The sequence below is a fragment of the Panulirus ornatus genome, chromosome 4, assembly GCF_036320965.1.
Source record: "Panulirus ornatus isolate Po-2019 chromosome 4, ASM3632096v1, whole genome shotgun sequence".
In the NCBI taxonomy this organism is placed as follows: domain Eukaryota; kingdom Metazoa; phylum Arthropoda; class Malacostraca; order Decapoda; family Palinuridae; genus Panulirus; species Panulirus ornatus.
Genome location: NC_092227.1, coordinates 80,469,012 through 80,491,329, shown reverse-complemented (window position 1 = coordinate 80,491,329; position 22,318 = coordinate 80,469,012). Strand labels below are relative to the sequence as shown.

At 45.3% G+C, this 22,318-nt stretch overlaps 1 protein-coding gene across 1 annotated transcript in view; it reads right to left on the bottom strand.

Moving 5' to 3' along the window:
• Positions 1-6,806: 6,806 nt before the first annotated feature.
• The window catches only part of LOC139745854 (uncharacterized), a 165,472-nt gene continuing 149,960 nt past the window's right edge, over positions 6,807-22,318 (bottom strand). The window contains exon 6 of the mRNA XM_071656467.1: positions 6,807-11,090. Coding sequence (XP_071512568.1) covers positions 10,511-11,090 — 580 coding nt within the window. The 3' untranslated portion in view covers positions 6,807-10,510. The remainder of the gene's footprint in view (positions 11,091-22,318) is intronic.

Here is a 22,318-nt window from a genome sequence, read left to right as displayed (position 1 = left end):
TACGACGGGTAAGTACAAGGTACATCTCCGGCAGTGAGAGAGAGAGAGAGAGAGAGAGAGAGAGAGAGAGAGAGAGAGAGAGAGAGAGAGAGAGAGAGGATCGCCTTCCGCGCCATGTGATCTCGACGACCGATAGCTAATTGAATTTGGCAGAAACATAACGAAAGTAGAAATACAACGTTTTCGAATGCTTTGTCCGTATAGAAGTATTTATCTCTGTAAGGCCATTAGTAAGAATTTATATATATATATATATATATATATATATATATATATATATATATATATATATATATATTTATTTATCTATTTATTTATTTGTTTACCAAATGGCGTCCTAGCTACGACTCTTCGTTGTACATCAACTGACATGTATTTTTCTCGTATCTCCCCTGATGGTGTGACTATTACACGAAAGTGCACTTGGGAACTGACAGTTTCATTTCCCCCGTGGACTCGTAGGAATATACATGTATATACACATACGTATACAAGGTATCCAGTTCGTAACACAGCATCGTTTTTGGAATTTTTCCAAAGACTATTACGGGTTTTGGCAAATAATGGCGGCAGGGCGAATCAACTCTTGACGATTCGTTGCTTCTTGGTCGCGTTCGTCATGGGCGCCTGTGAGCGATGGCCGGACACGAGACCCGCAACGTCTGGGGTCTGAGGGAGGGAGCCAGCGCCGGTCACCTCAGCCATACACACGCCAGGCCAAGATCCGAGAGGTGAAGTCTTGTTATTCTTTCGTCTTTAATGAACAGACAGTACGTCACAGTACGTCACAAGGTAATCATTTTTTTCCATATTTTTTCTTTATAAAGTTTGGTCTCATTACTTCTTAAGGTAGTTTCTTCTTCAATCAAACGCGCGCGTGTGTGTGTGTGTGTGTGTGTGTGTGTGTGTGTGTGTGTGTGTGTGTGTGTGTGTTTTTGTGTGTGTGTGTGTTTTTGTGTGTGTGTGTTTGTGTGTGTGTGTGTTTGTGTGTGTGTGTGTGATCAGAGAATTGTAACCATTTGTCGGCAGTAATCGATCAGCCATGTACGACCAGTGTTTAATTGTCTTAGCTTTGAAATGTCCAGACATTAATTGATCAGTTTATGTAGGGCACAAAAAAACGTTAAGAACAAACGAAAAAACAAAAAACAGGACAGGAAAGATATATCACCTGAAATCAGTACGTATTGACGAAGACAATTTAAGTTTTGGTTTACGATAGTAATTGAAAGTGGGGATAAGGAGGGAAAGAATACTACACACGTTATCTCCTGCGTGTCGTAGAAGGCGAGTGAGAGGGGCTCGAGTGGGAGGAGAGGGGTTGGAAATCCTCCTTTCCTGTATTACTTTCCAAAAGAATGAATCCAGGAGGGAGCCAAATGAGGATCTTTTTTTTTTTTTTTGTCCTCCAAGGTTCATTCATCTATTCTAGACGCTACCTCGTTCGCGCGGAGAGGAGACAGCGGACATGAATGAGAGGAAATAAAAGATAATAGTAACAGTTAATAGTGTGTCTGGTTATCTGCAGCCAATAAAACGCTATAGAGATAATATCCCACATATAAAAAGTGAGGCTATCGGTAAAGTGGCTGCATAGATAAACTGTCCGATGATACTGGAGTGTCACTTACTGGTGGAGTGGCACTTACTGGTTACTTTCGACGATTAGAATGAGTGGGGACGGGACAGTTCTTGTATATCTTAAACAAAAAAGTGTAGATGTAAGGTATATATTGTAGTACAATGAGCGTACGTTCATTTATGTACAAATTCTCCGACACCGGGATTCGAACTGCCACCGCTACTGTAAAAGCCATACATATTAACCACTCGTGTTTATTTGTTATATATATATATATATATATATATATATATATATATATATATATATATCAAAAGCCATGGACTAGTTGGTTGGTGATCAGAACCGCCTACATCACACATCACAAATCTCTAGTTTTTTCAAAGAATTGCACACTGGTGGCCAACCTTGCATTCTTGTTTATCTGTATAGAAGGGTGATTTAAAAGGGGATAATTAGAAGTCCTTTTTTTAACATTTTCGAGATACTATCCTTCAAATTTCTGTTTTTACTTCAGGTTCCAGTGTTTATTGCAAGGACAGATGGTATCACAGTATTACACATGGTCTAGTTGGAAAGGATCACAATTTTGCGCGTGATCAAGATATTCCTATGAGTCCACGGGGAAAATGAAACACGAAAAGTTCCCAAGTGCACTTTCGTGTAATAATCACATCATCAGGGGAGACACAAGAGAGAAATATAACAGTCAGTTGATACACATCGAAGAGACGAAGCTAGGACGCCATTTGGTAAACCAAATGGCCCAGCCCATCATCAGATCTCGAATAGAAATTTATAATCTAGAGAGAGTGACACTGGAATATTCATGTATTCACACATAGAAATATTACATGTATAAAACACATGCAACAATAAAAAAAAGAAATGTTGATTTATCACATAACTAGAACATTGGAAATAACACAGCAGTTTAAAGGTAATGTTAAATAGCTTCAAAGCGAATTTTGTTATCTTTCGAAGAAGTTTGTGATAGTCTTAGCTTTCTGTGTTTCAGATTATTTTTTTTACGTAGATGTGATGTATTCCAATTTGTTTGGGTCCGAGAACATGATAATACTCTTTGTGAATGGTCGTGTGAATATGAGAGGGTATTACTCCCATTTCCTCTTGTGTTATGAAACGGAGACGAGTATTTCAAGTTATGATTGGGAGATGATATGCGCCTGAGTTATCTGAAAGTTATAAAGAAGTGTCAGGAAATGATACACATGCTTGAAATTCTAAATTTAAATGTCAGGTTATGATACGCATACTTAAAATTCTAAATTTAAAGAATGTTGTCATACATTTTCACTTAAGGTTTGATACATTCAAACGCTTAGATTTAAAATATATATGCAAATAATTTACACTTAAAGAATGGTTTATTTCAATCATTTGCGCTTAAGAATGGTGTATTCAATCATTCAAACTTAAGGAATAATATACTGAAACGTTTAAAGTTGAGGAATGATGCATTCAGACACTAAAGGGCTTTTTTTGTGAGATTTCAGTGCTTTTCTTTAGGACTCATTTGTTCGCTAGTACGTTTCGTAGATAAATTTCGTACGTGCTAAGTTTTCTCTCTTGTTATATGAATTGCCGACAGTGCCTCACAAGGAGATGTAAGTAAGTATATGAGACCAGTGAGTAAATGTCAAGGTCTCTATAGTTATTTGATCTGTAGTATGGTAATAAATGCCTCGATTTTCTTTTCTTTTGTTTCTAAATTCGCTGAAATGATGCAGATGTTCATCAGCTAACACATCAAGACTTTTTTTTCCATTTTATAATCAGCACGAACCTGTATTTCAGTCCCTGATTCTTGGAATAAGAAGCTGTCTGTCTTTTTTTTTTTTCTGGTACGCATAAAAATATCAGTTCCCCTCTTTGTGTTAATGGGCATCATCCTCGTTTTGCTCCCGTCCGCTCAAGAAAAAAAAAAGAAGAGACTCTTAATTCATTTATCAAAATTGTGAAGGTACCGATCTCCCTGGGCTTTCATGTCACAGAAAATTACTCTTGCCAGAAAAGAAGACCAAGTGATCGTTTAACCTCAGTGGATTCACACATCATGATCGTGCAAGAAGAACAATGTGCGGCATATAATAGAGCCCCCTTGCGGAACGCCTTGGGTAATTATCTCGTATGAGAAAGCAGGTTTTGTCCCAACTAGAAAAAAAAAAAATTGTCCCAAGGAGAAAAAAAATTTTGTCTCAAGAAAAAAAATTTTTTGTTCCAAGAACAAATTTTTTTCTTAAGAAAAATTGTCCCTGGAAATTTTTTTTTGTCCCAGGAACATTTTTTGTCTAAGATTTTTTTTTTTTTGTATCATTAGAACAATTTTTGTCCCAAGAAAAATATTTGTGCCAACAGGAACAAAAATTGCTTGTGACAGTAGTTTACAGAGATTGGCTCCATGACGTCATGTGTGTGTCGTAGTGAGATTATCATGGTATAATCTGAAGAGAAAGGACAGTCATGTTCTTTCTGTATTCCAAACTTCATGTTCTTCGACAGATTTCAGGTAGCTCGGAGCTCCAGTTATACTTTGAGCTTTTCGTTTTTGCTGTTCGAAGCTTACATGAAGGGGCTACAAAAGTGACGGGGTTACATGATGGACAATAATTCAGGTACAGAAACTTCAGGGACATAAATCTGAAAATGAACTTCGGGTATCTAAAAAGTTTCTTTTTTTCAATGAAAATTAATATTGGCAAGTAATTCGATTATGCTCGAGGCATTACTTTTAATATCTTCGTAAGACAAAACTTTCGAATAAAGTTCTTTCTTCTTGCGTTGGTCCATCAGTTGAGAATATAAACACCTAGGCGTCTCGGTTGTAGAATGTATCATTTATTCTTTCCATTAGGCTCTTCCAAATCCCTTTGTCTTCTCTTGTTTCTTCTACCAGTCTTCGCAGTTCACGTTTCCAACCTGGCGTGCCCATACGTCCTCCCCTTCTGTATTTCCGCTGCATATCCTACTTGATTCCAACCCTCTATCCACCACCGTAGACCCGCAAACACCTTCACTACACGCCCAGAGTCTTCATCTCCGATGTCGCATTGCTCCACCCACTCTTCGTTGGCATCATCGAAGCCATCGATGTAACTAACCCTGCAGCTTATTCCGTGGCAAGCCTGCCGAAAAGCAGCGTCTGTAATGGAGTGAAGCACAAATGGACGGAGTAGAGGAGTGAAGGAAATTGCCGATGGACAGCTCTAATGGCAGCATCTCAAAGAGGTTGAAATCCTGTTTAAGATCTGATGTGTCTGGGGCTTTATTGCCGACGGGGTTGCACGGCTAAAGCTGTAAAGTGGCTGCTTCCCAAATGACATTTAGTGACAGCTGCTTACCTTGGCCACCACGCTGTTAAGACTGTTACAACTGCAATGGAAGACTGGTACAACGCCATCAGGTCTCATGTCAGCATCCCGCACTCTTTATTGCAAAGAGAGAGAGGAGCACCGAAGAAAAGGCGAGGCGAAGCAAGTGCTGATAATCTGGCCAGCTCGATGTTAAGGTTCTTGTTGACCATACCGAGAGCGAGGTGACCAGTTTCTTTAAAAGTGTTGGGATCGTACACCGACGACACCTCCGGCAGGTCTATAAGTGAAAGGTAAGACATATCGGTGTTGCACGCACTCTGCTGGACTATAAGAGGATAGGGGCGTCTGGCAGAGAGGTCATTCATGTCAATGGGTACACGATGTGGAAGCCTCCCTTAAGCCATGGCAATACCCTTGAATAGCAAGGCTGTCCACACTGGTGACGAGTGTCATTTGTTCCGATGGTACTGGTGTCGCCTGCAGTATTGCCTGCTACAGCCATGGCGTATCGGAGACTCGAGAGTCGCTGGTATTGTGATCATATTGGAGAAAACTCTTAGGCTAATATGCAAATCAGGTTGATGGGCTACGACATTCTGAGTGAGGTAGGAATCTGCCACTGCTGACTGGAACCACAGTGCATGCGTTGCAAGAGTTAGGGGGCTGGGGAAGTTTTCGTAGGTCGTATTGAAAGAATAAGACTTAGCAGATGACCAGTCGGTATCGGTAGACGAGGAAGGGCTCTGAACGAGAGTTGGTGACAGTCGAGTGTAGGGGCTTTTCTGTCCTCAAATATTGCTGCTGGATTTTGTATCAATCTTTTTTAATATATTACTATTGAATATAGTGTTAATCCTAGTTTTTTTCTGTTCTTATCTTTAAATCTATAGATTACATATGTCTGGGTGTTCACCATGTCAGTAATCGCAGGTCTCGTTATAGAAATGACACATTACTTCATTACTCATCAACATTCATTGTGCGTGACGTCAAAATTTACGTATTGGGTAACGTAACAGTTTACGTCACGATTTGCGCTGCGACCGACGTCACTGTTAATGTAAGTCTGTCACTGTGCCTCCCTCTAGGCGACCGATGTCACTGTTAATGTAAGTCTACGTCACTGTGGCCTCCCCCCAGGCGACCGATGTCACTGTTAATGCAAATCTACTTCACTGTGCGTTCCCCCATGGGCGATCGGTGTCACTGTTAATGTAAGGCGACCATTGTCACTGTTAACGTAAGTCTTCGGCACTGTGCCTCCCATGCATTTCGGGTACGTCTAAGGTAAGATAAGGTATCGGTGGTACCACCATCTTGTGGGCTCATTTATCCTACCAGAGACGGCCATGTTCCCGGACATACTGTAAACTCCTGGAGAATTTTTGACCACATTTACAAGCCATCGGCTGGTTTGGCCCTGTAACATCTCGGGTCCTTGATGCAAAACTTGATTTCGCATTCGGATGATCTATTATTAACAAAAGAATAAGGATGCGCTGCATAGGAGAGGAATCGAACCCTCGTCTTTGGTTGTGGGGTCCAGCCAGCGCAGACCAACCACCTCACCACTGAAGTGCTTTATACGTGTGAACATCGTAGAGTAATAATATATATATATATATATATATATATATATATCCCTGGGGATAGGGGAGAAAGAATACCCCCCACGTATTCCCTGCGTGTCGTAGTAGGCGACTAAAAGGAGAGGGAGCTGGGGACTGGAAATCCTTCCCTCTCGTTTTTAATTTTCCAAAAGAAGGAACAGAGAAGGGGGCCAAGTGAAGATATTCCATCCTAGGCTCAGTCCTCTGTTCTCATCGCTACCTCGCTAATGCGGGATATGGCGAACATGTTTTAAGAGTCAAATGAAACACAACTCCAGATAAAGTTTCATCACATATATTACCACCTGAATATTTACAGAAGGATTGGACATTCGTTATTCAACATTTCTTTCTTTGCATTGTAAAATAAGTTACGAAAACTTATATACATCAAATCCTACGAAAGAAAAGGAAAAATGTACAATAAATAAGAGATGCTTATTTTTTTTCCCCCTCTCTAAAAACGTCTCAACATATAAGGGTGAAAATGTCGTATATTATATCTATATACAACAGTATTTACAACAGGCTTCTCCTGAATATATACACATCAAGTAACCTTCAGAGAATATTTGTAAATTACAAAAATAACCAATTAACCTAAAAGAAAAAAAAAAAACAATATATCGGGGAAGAAAGAAAACGGAGGTCGTGTATGTGTGTGTGTTTTAGTGGTGAAAAAGTAATGATGATTTTTGGGTATGAGGCGGGATGGTAACCCAAGAGGAAGGGCTTCATGGAACGTACGTGTGACTTTTTTTTTTTTGAGAAAATGATGGAAAGGGCTGGAATGGAAGAGGAATAGATCATGCGAAATAGATATTTCACATAGAAAACGTTTTCTGTGCGTCAGAAATGTCACAGGTCGTGTAGGTGTTTAGAAATAGGGAGTCACGGCGAGGTAACAAGATGCAGGGCGTCGGGTAACAAGGGTGTCGAGGTAACACAGGGCTAGATAACAAGGAATACGATAACAAGGATGTCTGGGTGAGGTAACGAGGAGCAGGGTGTGGTAACAAGGGCGTCAGGGTGAAGTAACGAAGAGTTCGGTGTTTGAGTAAGGTAACTAGGACATTTAGAGTGGAGATAACAAGGATATCAGGGTGAGGTAACGAGGGTGTAAGGGTGAGGCAACAAGGGTGTAAGGGCGTTAGGGCGCGGTAAGAAGGGTGTAAGGGCGGGGTAACAAGGGTGTAAGGATGTTAGGGCGAGGTAACAAGGGCGTACGGGCGAGGTAACAAGGGTGTAAGGATGAGGTAACAAGGGTGTTAGGGGGTGTAAGGTGAGGTAACTAGGGTGTTAAGGTGAGGTAACAAAGGTGTTAAGGGTGAGGTAACAAGGGTGTTAAGGGTGAGGTAACAAGGGTGTTAAGGGTGAGGTAACAGAAAGTATGTCAGTGTGGGGAAAGGACATCAACCTTTGGCACTGGTAATTACAAAGGCACGCTGTGGCTGACTCTGTGCCACGCGACATAGAAACTCGTATGGAATCAAAGATACACCACAACAGTGATCACCTTCTCGTACCTTCCACATTTTCCTGCCTACGATCCAGTTAATATGACCTTGGCTCTTACTTTACATAGACTTCATTCATCTTGCATATTCGCCAATCTTTTCAGGTTACTGAATTCCTCGTGCTTAATTTCACTTATACATTTGGGTGAATTTCTTTTATTTTTTTGGCATTTTTGATAGATCATTTACGGGGTAATCTTTCACTTGTGGTGTGGCTCAGCGCCACTGGAATATACGACTCTCGTTTTCTTCCCACACGCTCTTCACTAGCGTAGTGGTGTCACGTTTTCTTCCAAGAGGCTCTTCACTAGCTCAACGTTAGTACACGGATAGTCTTCCCTAAAGGCTCATTGCTAGGCAATAGTCTCTCCAAGGAGAACTTCTAAAGCCCTGTCCTCTCTTAATTTCAATTACAAATCTATTTTTCTTGAAATAAGGAACGAGATCCTTGTGCCATCACTTGAGGGACTCCCGTATCCAGTCCTTTTCTTCTTCTTCTTGTTCTTTGAGGCAGAAGCGTCAACACTATCGTCTCGCATGTACTTCGACAGTTTTTTGTTTTTTTTTCCTCGACAGACGCTTAAAAACACCTGCCCACAACGATGTCTGCGTGCACATCCGTCCAGCATAAGTCATTTCCTTATGGCCGAGTTAAAGCTTGCAACTCAAATAAGTTATAACAAAGAATAAGAAAAAAAAAAAGTATATAACAACAAATAACCCCCTTTGTGAATCAGGGAGGGTGGGTAGGGAAGGAAGGTAAGGGAGGGTTGGGGTGTTTCGTGGAAAAATCGAGAATGTAAAATACGATTATTCTAATAACGCTCCTGAAAGAGACTCGATAAAAAATGGATTACTCATTTCTTTTTCCTTCCTATTTAATTTTTTTTTAACTTTTTTTTTTTTTTCGTTTAAAGACAATTTGCGATATGTCACAACATAGGCTGAGTCATTGACCCTGAGTTCCGCGTCCTGCACACCAGGACAGCACTTAAGGGTAGTAGTTCTACAGTGAGATGTCCAGGTGTGGGGGGGCCACGATCACTGCCCGCCGATCCTCGCCTGCCGCCATAGACCCGTCGTCGTCCCCCCCAACTCCAGAAGCCGCCCTTCGGCTGGAACGCCAGAGCGCTCTCTCAGACTTCGAGGTCACCGAGTCCAAGGCGGGAGGAGGAGGAGGAGTAGGGTAGGTTGACTCCTCAAACGAGTCGCTTCCATCAAGAAGCCAGTTCTTTTCCTGTTCTTTATACACAAGAACATTAGACTTGTTCTCCCAGTTCAGAGGTCCAATTTTTCTCGCACGTTTCTTCTTCGTCAGGCGTCTGCGCTGTTCGAACGCCCGCGCTATCCAGGAGCGTCTTATTGCATTCAAGGCGTCCGCTGTTGGTGTGTCCAGGCGTACTGTATCATCCATCCGGGCGCGGGCACCCGCGTCAGGAATCACCCAAAGTGCTTTTACATAGCGCTGGTTGAGAGGGCGCGACACAGCACTGGCCCGGAGGCGCGACACAGCACTGGCCCGGAGGCGCGACACAGCACTGGCCCGGAGGCGCGACACAGCTCTGACCCGGAGGCGCGACACAGCTCTGACCCGGAGGTGCGACACAGCACTGGCCCGGAGGTGCGACACAGCACTGGCCCGGAGGTGCGACACAGCACTGGCCCGGAGGTGCGACACAGCACTGGCCCGGAGGTGCGACACAGCACTGGCCCGGAGGTGCGACACAGCACTGGCCCGGAGGTGCGACACAGCACTGGCCCGGAGGTGCGACACAGCACTGGCCTGGAGGTGCGACACAGCACTGGCCCCAGAGGATGCGACATAGCACTAGCCCCACCAGAGCTGCGTTAAGACATTCCATCAGGCCTTTTTCACACGATGGCGTCAGCGCAGAGGTACACAGTCACTGTCCAGTACAGAGTTAACGGTACATGAGGAGTCCCGTCTGTGTGTCACTGTGACTAGATACGTTCTTTGAAGCCTTTGCTCGGGGGTCCCCCACAAAAGCCTGCTTCAGGAACACTGATGATGCCCTTCGTCTTTGCTCGTTTTCACGGGGCGCGCACACTCAGAACGCCTGCCAGCCTGCCTGCTTGCCCTTAATTTTCTCGCACCAGCCTCCAGCGATCCAGCATTCCAAATTTCACGTAGCAAAGTCCGGAATCCACTTAAGAAACACCAGAATCCACGCAAGAAACTCCGGAATCCACTTAACACTGAGGGAGAACAGGAATGGGGCCAAAAAAAGGGGGAGGTGGGCGGCGGGGGCGGCTTCTCGATGTGACCCACCTCGGCATCTTGTGGGGGGAGGTTTACTTACACGTTCCCAGTAAGTCCAGTCACGTAACTGTTTTTCCTTAAGTACTGATGACTCTTGGGGGACACTCGTGGCCCGACACAGATACACACACGCGTACACATACTCTCTCTCGCACACACATACGCACACTGAGGGGCGCTGGTCTCTAGGATTGATGGTCTGGAAGGGTATGGTCTCGAGGGTCTGAGGGCGAGGTCTTGGGCAGGAAGTACGGGGAGTAGCGATGGAGGTTCAGTGGCGCTGGGAAGAGCGGTCGTGTCAACGCTGCCGCCGCCGCCGCCTGCGACACCGACGCGGAGGACGTCGAGGGCGCGGCGGAGAGGGCCGAGTGAGGGATGTGGCTTGCGGATGACGTGTGGGGCGAGGTGAGGTGGGAGAGTGCCGGACTTGGGGGACCCAGGCCGTGTAGCGCCGTCCACTGAGTCCACAGGTGGGCAGGGAGAGGTAGCGGGGAAGGGGACGGGTTGCCGCGAGAGGGGTTGAGAGTGTAGAGCTGCGGCATGGAAGGCGGCAGCAGGCCGGCTGCTGCGGCTGCGGCCGCTGCCGCCACCTGCGGGGTCGTCCCCGAGGCCGTCGGGGGTGCGGTGATCGCAGCGAGGCGGTCCCACATGAGCTGGGCGCGAGCCTTCTCGAGAAGGTTGTTGTTCTCCGCGTCCAGCTCCATGTAGCCCCTGAGCGGCGCCCCCAAGTACCGCGGGTCCACCAGCATCGACTCCATCGTGTCCCTGCAACACAGGAAGAAGAAAATGTGTTAGCAACGGCTTCCAGGGATGCCTTCTAGGGGACATGACTACACAAATGCTATAGTAACTAGGCTGATATAAGTACATATTCATATCCTTTAGCAATGACACGAAAAGAATTGATGATAATAATAATGATAATAATAATAAGGATTATGACAGTATAATGAATCTAAAACATCAACATTTGCGTGCGAAAGCTTTGTGTCACTTCACACTATCATTCACTATCATGCTTACTACAGAGGAAGACTCCCCACAGTTTCTTTTTATCCTTAACAAACGCATCTTCACCCTCTACAAAACGCATCTTCATAACACCCCTCTGCAAAAGCATCTTTACTACTTTCTGTACAACCGCATCTTCACTACACCCTCGACGTCTCTGGCCTTTGACTTCGTGGTATGGCATAGGGGGTAAAAAAAAGAATGCGAAACTGACGCTACTTGTCATATTTTCTTATTATTATTGCAACATATGTGGGTAATTGGACAGAACACACCTGACCCCACACAAGCTTGCCTCCTACTTCCATTGGTCATATGTTACACGAATTAGCCTCTAATGACCCCCCCTTTTTATCGAACACCTGTATCAGAACAGCTGAGCCTTCCAGCGACAGAGGTATAACATTGGAGCACAACCTCGAAGGAATTACCTTTCAGACACCGCTGATGACTTCCCCTTGACACTGGTGTCTGAAAGTCGTGCCCAAGACCAGCCAAGATAAGCGATTGATGATCATGATCACCATAGATAGTGGTTATCAGCTGTTGTTACTAGCTGTTATCGTCGTAGTGTTCCTGGAAGGGTTTATTTTAAAACATGGATGGCTAGGTGGGTCTTCTTCCCCTAGTCCAACATGATGAGGTCATTCTTATCACAACGGCTTCAGTTATGGAATGGCTGGGTGATCTTAGCTCCTTCAGCCACGACGGGTGCGACCAGTGGGTAACTAGTGAACCTGAGCTTTGACCTTGACCCATAAGGGTTAAGGTCAGGTTATGATGACCTGGTCATGCGACCTGAACCATGAGGTGTCTTCAGGTCGAAGGCCAGGCCATCATACTCAAAGGTCGTACCATCGAGTTCATATATCGTAACTTCGCACTCAAGGGTTGTACTGTCGTGCTCAAAAGTCGTACCGTCGCCCTCAAGGGTCGTACCGTCATGCTCAAACATCCTACCGTCGTGTTCAAGGAGGGTCAAGCACCCCCTCCATAAACCCTTAGCCGAGCCGGTAATCATACCATCTTTTTTTAATACTTTTCTCTCCTCTTTATCATGGCTTCGTCTTCCCTCCCCTGTTATCTTATGAATTAGGTGGCGGATCCAGCATGACGGAGGGATGAGGGAGGGCCAGGCATCACATCATCAGCCACAAAGGCTATCTATCACAGTAGATGGAGTGTGTGTGTGTGTGAGAGAGAGAGAGAGAGAGAGAGAGAGAGAGAGAGAGAGAGAGAGAGAGAGAGAGAGAGATGCTTGTACTACCTATCTGTACTGTACAAGAGCGAGTGTACTGTACAAGAGCGAGTTCAACATTCGTAGGGCCTCATTTCTTGAACGATCTTTACTATCACACAACATTTCAAGCTTAAGTTGTCCCCATTTACTAGTACTTCTTTAAATGTTTTCTAAGCAAGTTTCTCATTTACTTTCATGTTATGGTATTTGTTTATATCCTTACTTCTTTAAACTCTAAAAAAACTTAATTTTTTTTTATCTGGTGACCCCTTGCTCTCCTCTCTCCTAATGTATCCTCTTTTAAGACTCTTCCCTGTAATTCATGTCTTTTAATTCTGTTACCATCTTTGTTGCCTTCCTTTGAACCCTCTCTGTCACAGTCTATGTGCTTCTCGGCATACAGGCTTCTGTCCACGAGAGTTCTCATCTCCGTTTTCTTGTTTGAAGTGCCATCTTTTTTTTTTTTTTTTTTTGCCAACTTCATCTGTGGCTAGTGTCAAATGCTTTCTGGCAGCCCAGACACGGACAGTCCACCGAGCTTTCTGTTTTGTCTAAAATGGAGCTTCCTCTCTTCTTAGAAATCTACAAGAGTGAGGAGTTCTTTAACGAGAGACTACCATCAATGATGCAGCCTATCCAATGGTAACGTTTCGCTCCCGCTGTGACTCTGAGCACGAGGGTGAGAAGGTGTGTGGAGAGAGAGAGAGAGAGAGAGAGAGAGAGAGAGAGAGAGAGAGAGAGAGAGAGAGAGAGAGAGAGAGAAACTCAATGGCAGTGGGCGAGGCACTCAGAGTGCGGACCGCTCAGGAAGGGTATTCGTGCATTCGAATAGATTTCCCAAGACAGCGGTAGGGTCTCTCAGAGCGCAGGTCAGAGTAGCAGCGATTATCACCATCCAATCTAGGGTAGGCGCAGGTATCATTAGGTCCTCCATTATTTGACCTGGAGATGATGATGATGATGTGTATGTGTGTGTGTGTGTGTGGTGGAGAGGAGGGCTTCCAGGCAGTCTATTATTCCCCGAGGGGGAGTTTAGCGTGTGACCTGGAGATGGTGTGGGAGGTGGGAGCCCCTCGGGGCCTTACCCTAGCTGAGTGGAGTGTCAACACTCCTCCCAGAATTTAGGCGCTTTTCAAAAGTATTGGTCAAATACGTGCGATTATATTGCTGGGGTTTATGATATCTGACTCCGGTCATGGACGCAGAGCTCTCATGGAGGCCAGACGCTTGAAGATAGGGAGTGACAGGAAAATATCGGAGAAAGAAAGGGCAAGACGAATGCGTCTCGATGAAAAAAGAAAGGGATAGGTGTGTGTATTGTAATGTGAAAATGAGAAACCTAAACAGGTGATTGAAACAGATGGTAAGATCACGAGGCTTAGCACGGAGGGTGTGAAATGGTGTCGGGCATCACTTGTGAGCGCTCTGTGTCAGGAGGGCAGTACTTCCTCTGGTGACTGCTGTGATTGTATATGTGTGTGTGTATATATATATATATATATATATATATATATATATATATATATATATATATAGATGAGGGTGGGCAAAGCTGGCGGGGTGGCCCCGAGCACGGCGGCGGTGGGCAGCACGGGTAATTACAAGGCGGGAGGAGAGGGCGCTACGGAAGGCAAGTGTCTCTGGTGAGGACGTGTGGTTAACAGCATCCGTGTTCCTGCAGCCTTGTCATTGTGCGCTCTACCTGCAGGAGTGTGTGTTCTGACGGTACCCCTGGAGGGGACGTGAGGGTTGAATGAATGAGGAAAATTTGACAAAGAGGATGTATACATTCAGAACTGGAGAGAGAACATGGAGAACAGAGCGACAAAACTGAAGATGGAAGGATTGACTGAAAAAAAAATTGAGCAATCGGGGCCTGAACATGCAGGAGGGTGAAACTCATGCACGGGATAGAGTGAAATGGAACTATTTGGTATGCTGGGGGTCGACGTGCTGTCATCCAGGGGAGTCCCTGCAGATTCAAGGCTGCGCTACACACAGTAGCAGAGACAGGATGGGACCTACTGAAGCAATAAGTTCTTCGACGAGACTGAGCTCTTTCCTCAGTTGACGATGAAACAGCCTTGCCAAAGTGACCCTTTCGCCCACTGTATAACCTCAAGCAGGACGAGTCCCGCGACACACACACACACACACACACACACACACTATATATATATATATATATATATATATATATATATATATGAACACAAATATATTGCATATGTACACGCACTTTTCATCAAACACATAATTTCCTCCAACAGCAAGGATTCAAACCTGGACCGTTTGCATGGTAGCTGGGAACGCTAACTGCTCGGCTATGATCGCCCCTAATAGGAAAATTACTTCGATTACTAGTAAAGGCGATCATAGCCTAGCGGTTAGCGTTCCCAGCTACCACGCAAAAGGTCCGGGTTCGAATCCTTGCTGTTGGGGGACATGAGCCGGAAAGGTTAGTCTACTGGGTAAGGTATTAGAAGCGCTTCAACATGGATGCCGAGAAGTATGAAACTACCGCTCTTGATCTTTTGTTTCACTGGGTTTCGAACTACCGTCCATCTATTGTTTCAGTGGGTTTCGAACTACTGTTCATCTATTGTTTTTATTGGGTTTCGAACTACAGTTCATCCATTGTTTTATTGTTTCAGAATATATATATATATATATATATATATATATATATATATATATATATATATATATATTATACACACAAAACTCGGAACGCCTTTCAATAGCAGGGCCACTCCGCTCTCGCCTCCATCTGCATAACTTCTACCCGACCTGTGTTTAATAGTGTGTTATTACAATCATCCCGATCAAATCGTACTCTATCAAATTAAACAATGTTTAAACCCCCCCAGGGCTGTGTGAGTATTATATACGCTTGGGATTAAATTAGGAGTCTCCCTCACCCACGTAGCTATTAGATAACTGAATTCTCATCTGCGTGTGGCGCGCTAGCGCTCCGAGAGTGATCCATTCTGTAACCTGAAGTTAATTGAATGTTACCATCATCTTCCCTCTGACCGCCCGTCTCCTCCGCCAGGTGTACGATAACCAACCCAACAACTACTACCACCACCCACACCCCCCCAGTCCCAACTCATACCCGCGCGCCTTTTTTTTTTTTTTTTTTCTTTCACATGGCCATTTGGGCCGTTCTAAATCACCAAATGACAGCGGATGATCACTGTGGCAGATAGAGAAACATTGATATTAGGCGTTCAAGGAACCGAAATCTGATACAGATGGTTCGAAATGGGATAATTAGGCGTCGGAAAACGAGTCATTTATCGAGCGCGCGCTCCCTCCCAACCCAACCCAACCCTCCCTCACTCCCTCCCTCCCTGCGCTGCGCTGACCACCTCTCCCCTCCCTCTCCCTCCTCCTCTCTGCGCAGCCGGGTGCGTAAGGTGTTGGGAAAAGCTGTGAACATTAGATAGCTTCAACACCTCCGACTCTCATAAGGTGTACCGCCCAGGTTGATTACACACGACTTTTTGAGGGACGCGCCGCCGAAGACTTTAATTATCAGAGGGATACGTAGCTGTTAGTGCCGTCGTGGACGCTGCGGTCAGGCCGCGTTAATTCGCATCCTAAGAGAGACGAATCATCATGGGCATTATTAATGGGGGGGCCCTCCTTCCTTCCCTCCCTCCCTCCCTCCGTCGAAGTCTCCCCTCCCGAGTCGTGAGGATACTTTTGAAAAATGTACCACCGTAGATGTTAATTATCCCCGGCTCACTGGCGGTTAAGTTACTTCGCCCTGGAGATGGCGGATGGGTAATTTGTAGTTTAGGCTGGAAGGGAAGCCAAGTACATTTCATCACAGAATAGAATTACGCGAAGGTGGAGGGGGGGAAAAAATATAAATCGTGGCGACGGTTTATTTTTTTTTTTTTTTTTTGAGGAGGAGGAGGAGAACGGGCCGTCGAAAAATTTCCATTATAGTAATGGTTGGGTTTTGGGGGCCCCTCCCCTCCTTGGAAAGAATGTGTTCCATGTTGACAGACGCTAAACTCGTTTTCTGTGGTCTGGTCGACATGGGAGGGGGGGGGGATCAAAGTGGTCTTTTGTGTGTGTGTGTGTGTGTGTCTTACGCGACATCGAATGACGTCCTGACGACATTTCAAAGGCCATTTTCATGACTATAATAAGCAAATTACCGACCGTCTCTCTCACATACAGTCCCCTGTGTTTTTATTTTCTTACCTCGGGTCTAAGGCCCAAGTAAATGATGAAAATACAAAATGACATCCACGCTCAAAATCTGTGCAGGGGGAAGCGATGGAGGGGATATTAAGAGAAATGACTTGTGTCAAGAAGGTTGTCTTGAGTGGGTTTTAACCCCCCCTCCACTCCCCGCCTCTCACCCTCGAGCCCCAGCAACCTCCACCACCTCTACTACCCCACACCACCACCTCTAACCTCCACCACCATAACCAGACGACCCCAGCCACGACCACCCCTCGCAGAACCATAAGACGAGAGCGACTCGGTATCAGAGAGGACACACAGCGATACTTAAGCATGATCCTTGCTTGACGCCCAAACAATACTTAAGCATGATCCTTGCTTGACGCCCAAACGATACTTAAGCATGATCCTTGCTTGACGCCCAAACGATGCTTAAGCATGATCCTTGCTTGACGCCCAAACGATACTTAAGCATGATCCTTGCTTGACGCCCAAACAATACTTAAGCATGATCCTTGCTTGACGCCCAAACAATACTTAAGCATGATCCTTGCTTGACGCCCAAACGATGCTTAAGCATGATCCTTGCTTGACGCCCAAACAATACTTAAGCATGATCCTTGCTTGACTCCCAAACGTCACTTGTATGATCCTTGCTTGACGCCCAAACGTCACTTTTATGATCCTTGCTTGACGTCCAAACGTCACTTTTATGATCCTTGCTTGACGCCCAAACGTCACTTGTATGATCCTTGCTTGACGCCCAAACGTCACTTGTATGATCCTTGCTTGACGCCCAAACGATGCTTAAGCATGACCTGCTCGACACCCAAACGATACTCAGCCATTATCCCCATCATTTTCTCTAATCCCCCAATAAAATGGATGGGATGATAAAGTATCCTTGGTCATAAAATCCTGACGTCTTGAGAAATCCCAGTCAGTCAGTTGGAACTGTATAAGGAAAACAGCGAATCAAAACAACCTTGAGCACGATCGTCCAACTACCCCTTCAGACACGAGGCAACGACCCAGGAACACGACTTTACGACCCTGGGATATGATGGCGTGCCCTCTGACCCCCCTGTGATCGTTAAGGGTAATCCAGCAAATGACCTCACACCTCGCAGCATCAACGTCAAACATCCTTGGGACCTCCAAGCACTTGTGCACATTCAAAGATTTTCCTCCAACAACTTCAAGAGACCGCCAACACTGCGAACTCTTAACAGACCCACCACATCTCCAACATTTCAGCACTCCAAAAAAGAAAAAAACCCTCCCACCTCACCAAACGCCAACATCCTCTCCAACACATATCCTCCAACTCTCCATCATACACACCAAAGTCTCTACACCTTCCTCAGCGTTGTGATATCTGCCAAGACCTCAACAGCTGGAGGACCATCATCCTCCAAAACACCCCAACCCTCTTCCACGCACACGCTTCCTCCAACACTGCCTCGGCCGCACCTCCAACGTTCACCATCACTTTCCTCCCTGCTACTTACAACCCTCCGGCACGGCCCGGGGGGGGGGGGGGGGAATGATGTAGACCGGACTGGACCGTGCCGAGCTGGACCGGGCCAGGCTGGACCGGACCGGACCACGGCCTGGGCTCGCCACCACACACGTCGACCCTCCGGAGTGGTTACAGTGGGAGGTAATTACAGTCTGGCCTCCGGCAATGCTGCTCAGATCCGCCGCTGAAACTTACACCTAACTACAGTAATTGATAAGTAACCCCCCCCCCCCTCCTCTCCTACCCTCCACCGCCACCTAGCCCATCACATCCTCCCTCCATCCAACTTCACCACCACCACTACTCTATCATTTAACCATCCTCCAACAAACGCCAACCAACCAGCCAGCCTTAACCTTAACCTCTCCCTCTTCTTCCACCTCCATCCCCCCCCCCCTCCCGTTTTCTTCCTCTGCCGCGTTAACTCCACCCCGCACACCTCCTCCTCCTCCAACACTAACATCTCCAACTCCAAAAGCCTGCAAGAGTTGGGGACGACTTCCATGGGGTAAGACATCTCGCCTCTGCTGTATATGCGATCCATGATCTGTTTGGTTGATTTTGAATGATTGGCAATCTCTCTCTCTCTCTCTCTCTCTCTCTCTCTCTCTCTCTCTCTCTCTCTCTCTGAGCCGACACTCCAGTGGCTGTCGTGTTTCATTCAGGTGGTCGAGCCTAGGCAGTCTTTTCTTTCCAAAGCTTAGCCCACACGTGGGCTGCTGTTGGCTTCCAATGGTCCCCAGAAACTCGATCTCTCAATCTTGCACATTACAGTTGACAGCTGGTAATTTGACGTGACTCGTTCGTCGTGACTATAAATTTTTCCGGCGGCGAGCGCTACGCGCTAGCCCCTATGCCTTTTGGCAGCATTTTGATGTAGAGTACTCCTAAGTCCTCTCTCTCTCTCTCTCTCTCTCTCTCTCTCTCTCTCTCCATACAAGAACTAGCCCCATCCTTCATGTGGCCGTTATGTACACTTTCGTGTAATGATCACATCATCAGAGGAGATGCAAGAAAGAAATAGAAGTACATCAACTGACTGTTATATTTCTTTCTTGTATCTCCTTTGATGATGTGATCATTACACGAAAGTGCACTTGGGAACTTATCGTGTTTCGTTTTCCTGTAGATAAGAAAGGAATCTAGTTGATCTAAATATGCAAATAGAATTGAATGATATATATATATATATATATAATATATATATATATATATATATATATATATATATATATATATATATATATATATATATATATATATATATATAAGGCGTCGGATCCATCAACCCATTTTATGCCTCTAATCCCATCATAATCTATCAGGTCTCCATCTCGCAGGCCACCCACTCTGGTAGAGCAGCTCTTCTCCCACCTCACACGAGATAACGATAATTAACCTCTCACGTCCACCTAAGACTCCTCCGCTCACCACCCTCAACAACCCCGAGGCTCGTTATCTCTGTCGGATTGCTATCGTTCTTAACAGTCCCTGTGTACTATAACCGTCTTATCTACTCGCCGAAGACGGAGAGATGAAGTTGAAGGCTTGTAACTCCGTCTCTCTCTCTCTCTCTCTCTCTCTCTCTCTCTCTCTCTCTCTCTCTCTCTCTCTCTCTCTCTCTCTCTCCCAACCTCCGTTGCTCCAGTCCCGTATGCCAACAACGCCCTTACTTATGTATTCTTGATGACCCCACGAAGCCCTCTGGTGTCCATTATTATTTCTTACGGCGCATTATTTTGCATTTCTTTATCCTTCGCGTCGCCATCTGTGAATATTAAACATACTTAAAAGCTATTCTGGCAAGGAGTGATACATATTTTCCACCGAGTCTCCATGTTGTTCAGGCCTTCAGATATCCACGATGCTAATTCAGTTCCATGAGAACAGGATCCTCGCTTACCAAGAGTGCAAGGTGGCATAAAGAAAATGGGTAAGATAGTTGGGTAAGAGAGAGAGAGAGAGAGAGAGAGAGAGAGAGAGAGAGAGAGAGAGAGAGAGACGATCAGTACTGAGAGAAAACTGGTTTGATGGGTATGACAAGTGTCCCAGCGTTTGGCAACATGGGGTGCCCTCTCTGATAGGCAGGTTTGGCACATGTGCGCCTACCCGTTCATTTGCAGCGGACCTTCCTCGCCTTAAATTACATCTACAGCCTTTTTATCGCCTCTTAATTGCGCAATTCTCCGTAATTTGCAGGAATAACACACGCCCACTGGGTATGACCAGATCGTAGCGACGGTGAGAGAGAGGCGGGACCGAGCGAATAACAATTCTTTTAGTGTATATATAATATTCTTTTTTTTTTCTGGAGGCGCTGATAATTGTTGGTGACGAGGTGATACGTTTGTTCTCGCTCTCTCTCTCTCTCTCTCTCTCTCTCTCTCTCTCTCTCTCTCTCTCTCTCTCTGTACAACAGTACCATTGACCTATTTTTTTGTCTTTTTCTCTTGAACAAATCAACGTGCCTCTTTTCTTCACACGCCACAATTGCTTATTTTCTTACGGTGCGTCGACTGATGCCCGTTTGTTTTCTTCATGACTTATTATTTTCTTACGGTGCGTCTCCTCGATGTATATCAACTGACTGTTATATTTCTCTCTTGTCTCCCCTGATGTGATTATTACAGGAAAAGTGCACTTGGGAACTTTTCGTGTTTCATTTTCCCCATGAACTCGTAGGAATATATATATATATGTATATATATATATATATATATATATATATATATATATATATATATATACATTTATTTATTTATTCTATTTATTTAGCTTTGTCGCTGTCTCCCGCGTTTGCGAGGTAGCGCAAGGAAACAGACGAAAGAAATGGCCCAACCCACCCACACGCAAATATACATACCTATACATCTCAATGTACACATGTATATACACACACACACACATACATATATACCCATGCACACAATTCACAGTCTGCCTTTATTCATTCCCATCGCCACCCCGCCACACATGAAATACCATCCCCCTCCCCCCTCATGTGTGCGGGGTAGCGCTAGGAAAAGACAACAAAGGCCTCATTCGTTCACACTCGGTCTCTGTCATGCAATAATGCCCGAAACCACAGCTCCCTTTCCACATCCAGGCCCCACACAGCTTTCCATGGTTTACCCCAGACGCTTCACATGCCCTGATTCAATCCACTGACTGCACGTCAACCCCGGTATACCACATCGATCCAATTCACTCTATTCCTTGCCTGCCTTTCACCCTCCTGCATGTTCAGGCCCCGATCACTCAAAATCTTTTTCACTCCATCTTTCCACCTCCAATTTGGTCTCCCACTTCTCCTCGTTCCCTCCACCTCCGACACATATATCCTCTTGGTCAATCTTTCCTCACTCATTCTCTCCATGTGCCCAAACCATTTCAAAACACCCTCTTCTGCTCTCTAAACCACGCTCTTTTTATTTCCACACATCTCTCTTACCCTTACATTACTTACTCGATCAAACCACCTCACACCACACATTGTCCTCAAACATCTCATTTCCAGCACATCCACCCTCCTGCGCACAACTCTATCCATAGTCCACGCCTCGCAACCATACAACATTGTTGGAACCACTATTCCTTCGAACATACCCATTTTTGCTTTCCGAGATAATGTTCTCGACTTCCACACATTCTTCAAGGCTCCCAGGATTTTCGCCCCCTTCCCCACCCTATGATTCACTTCCGCTTCCATGGTTCCATCCGCTGCCAGATCCACTCCCAGATACCTAAAACTTTACTTCCTCCAGTTTTTCTCCATTCAAACTTACCTCCCAATTGACTTGACCCTCAACCCTACTGTACCTAATAACCTTGATCTTATTCACATTTACTCTTAACTTACTTAATTTACTCTTATATATATATTCGGTTCCTCTATCAGCGACTTGTTGCTCCGGATGGGAAGCGAGACATCATATGTCGGGGGGAACTGAGGAATTTTTATACTGCCGACGCAAAGAGAGAGAGAGAGAGAGAGAGAGAGAGAGAGAGAGAGAG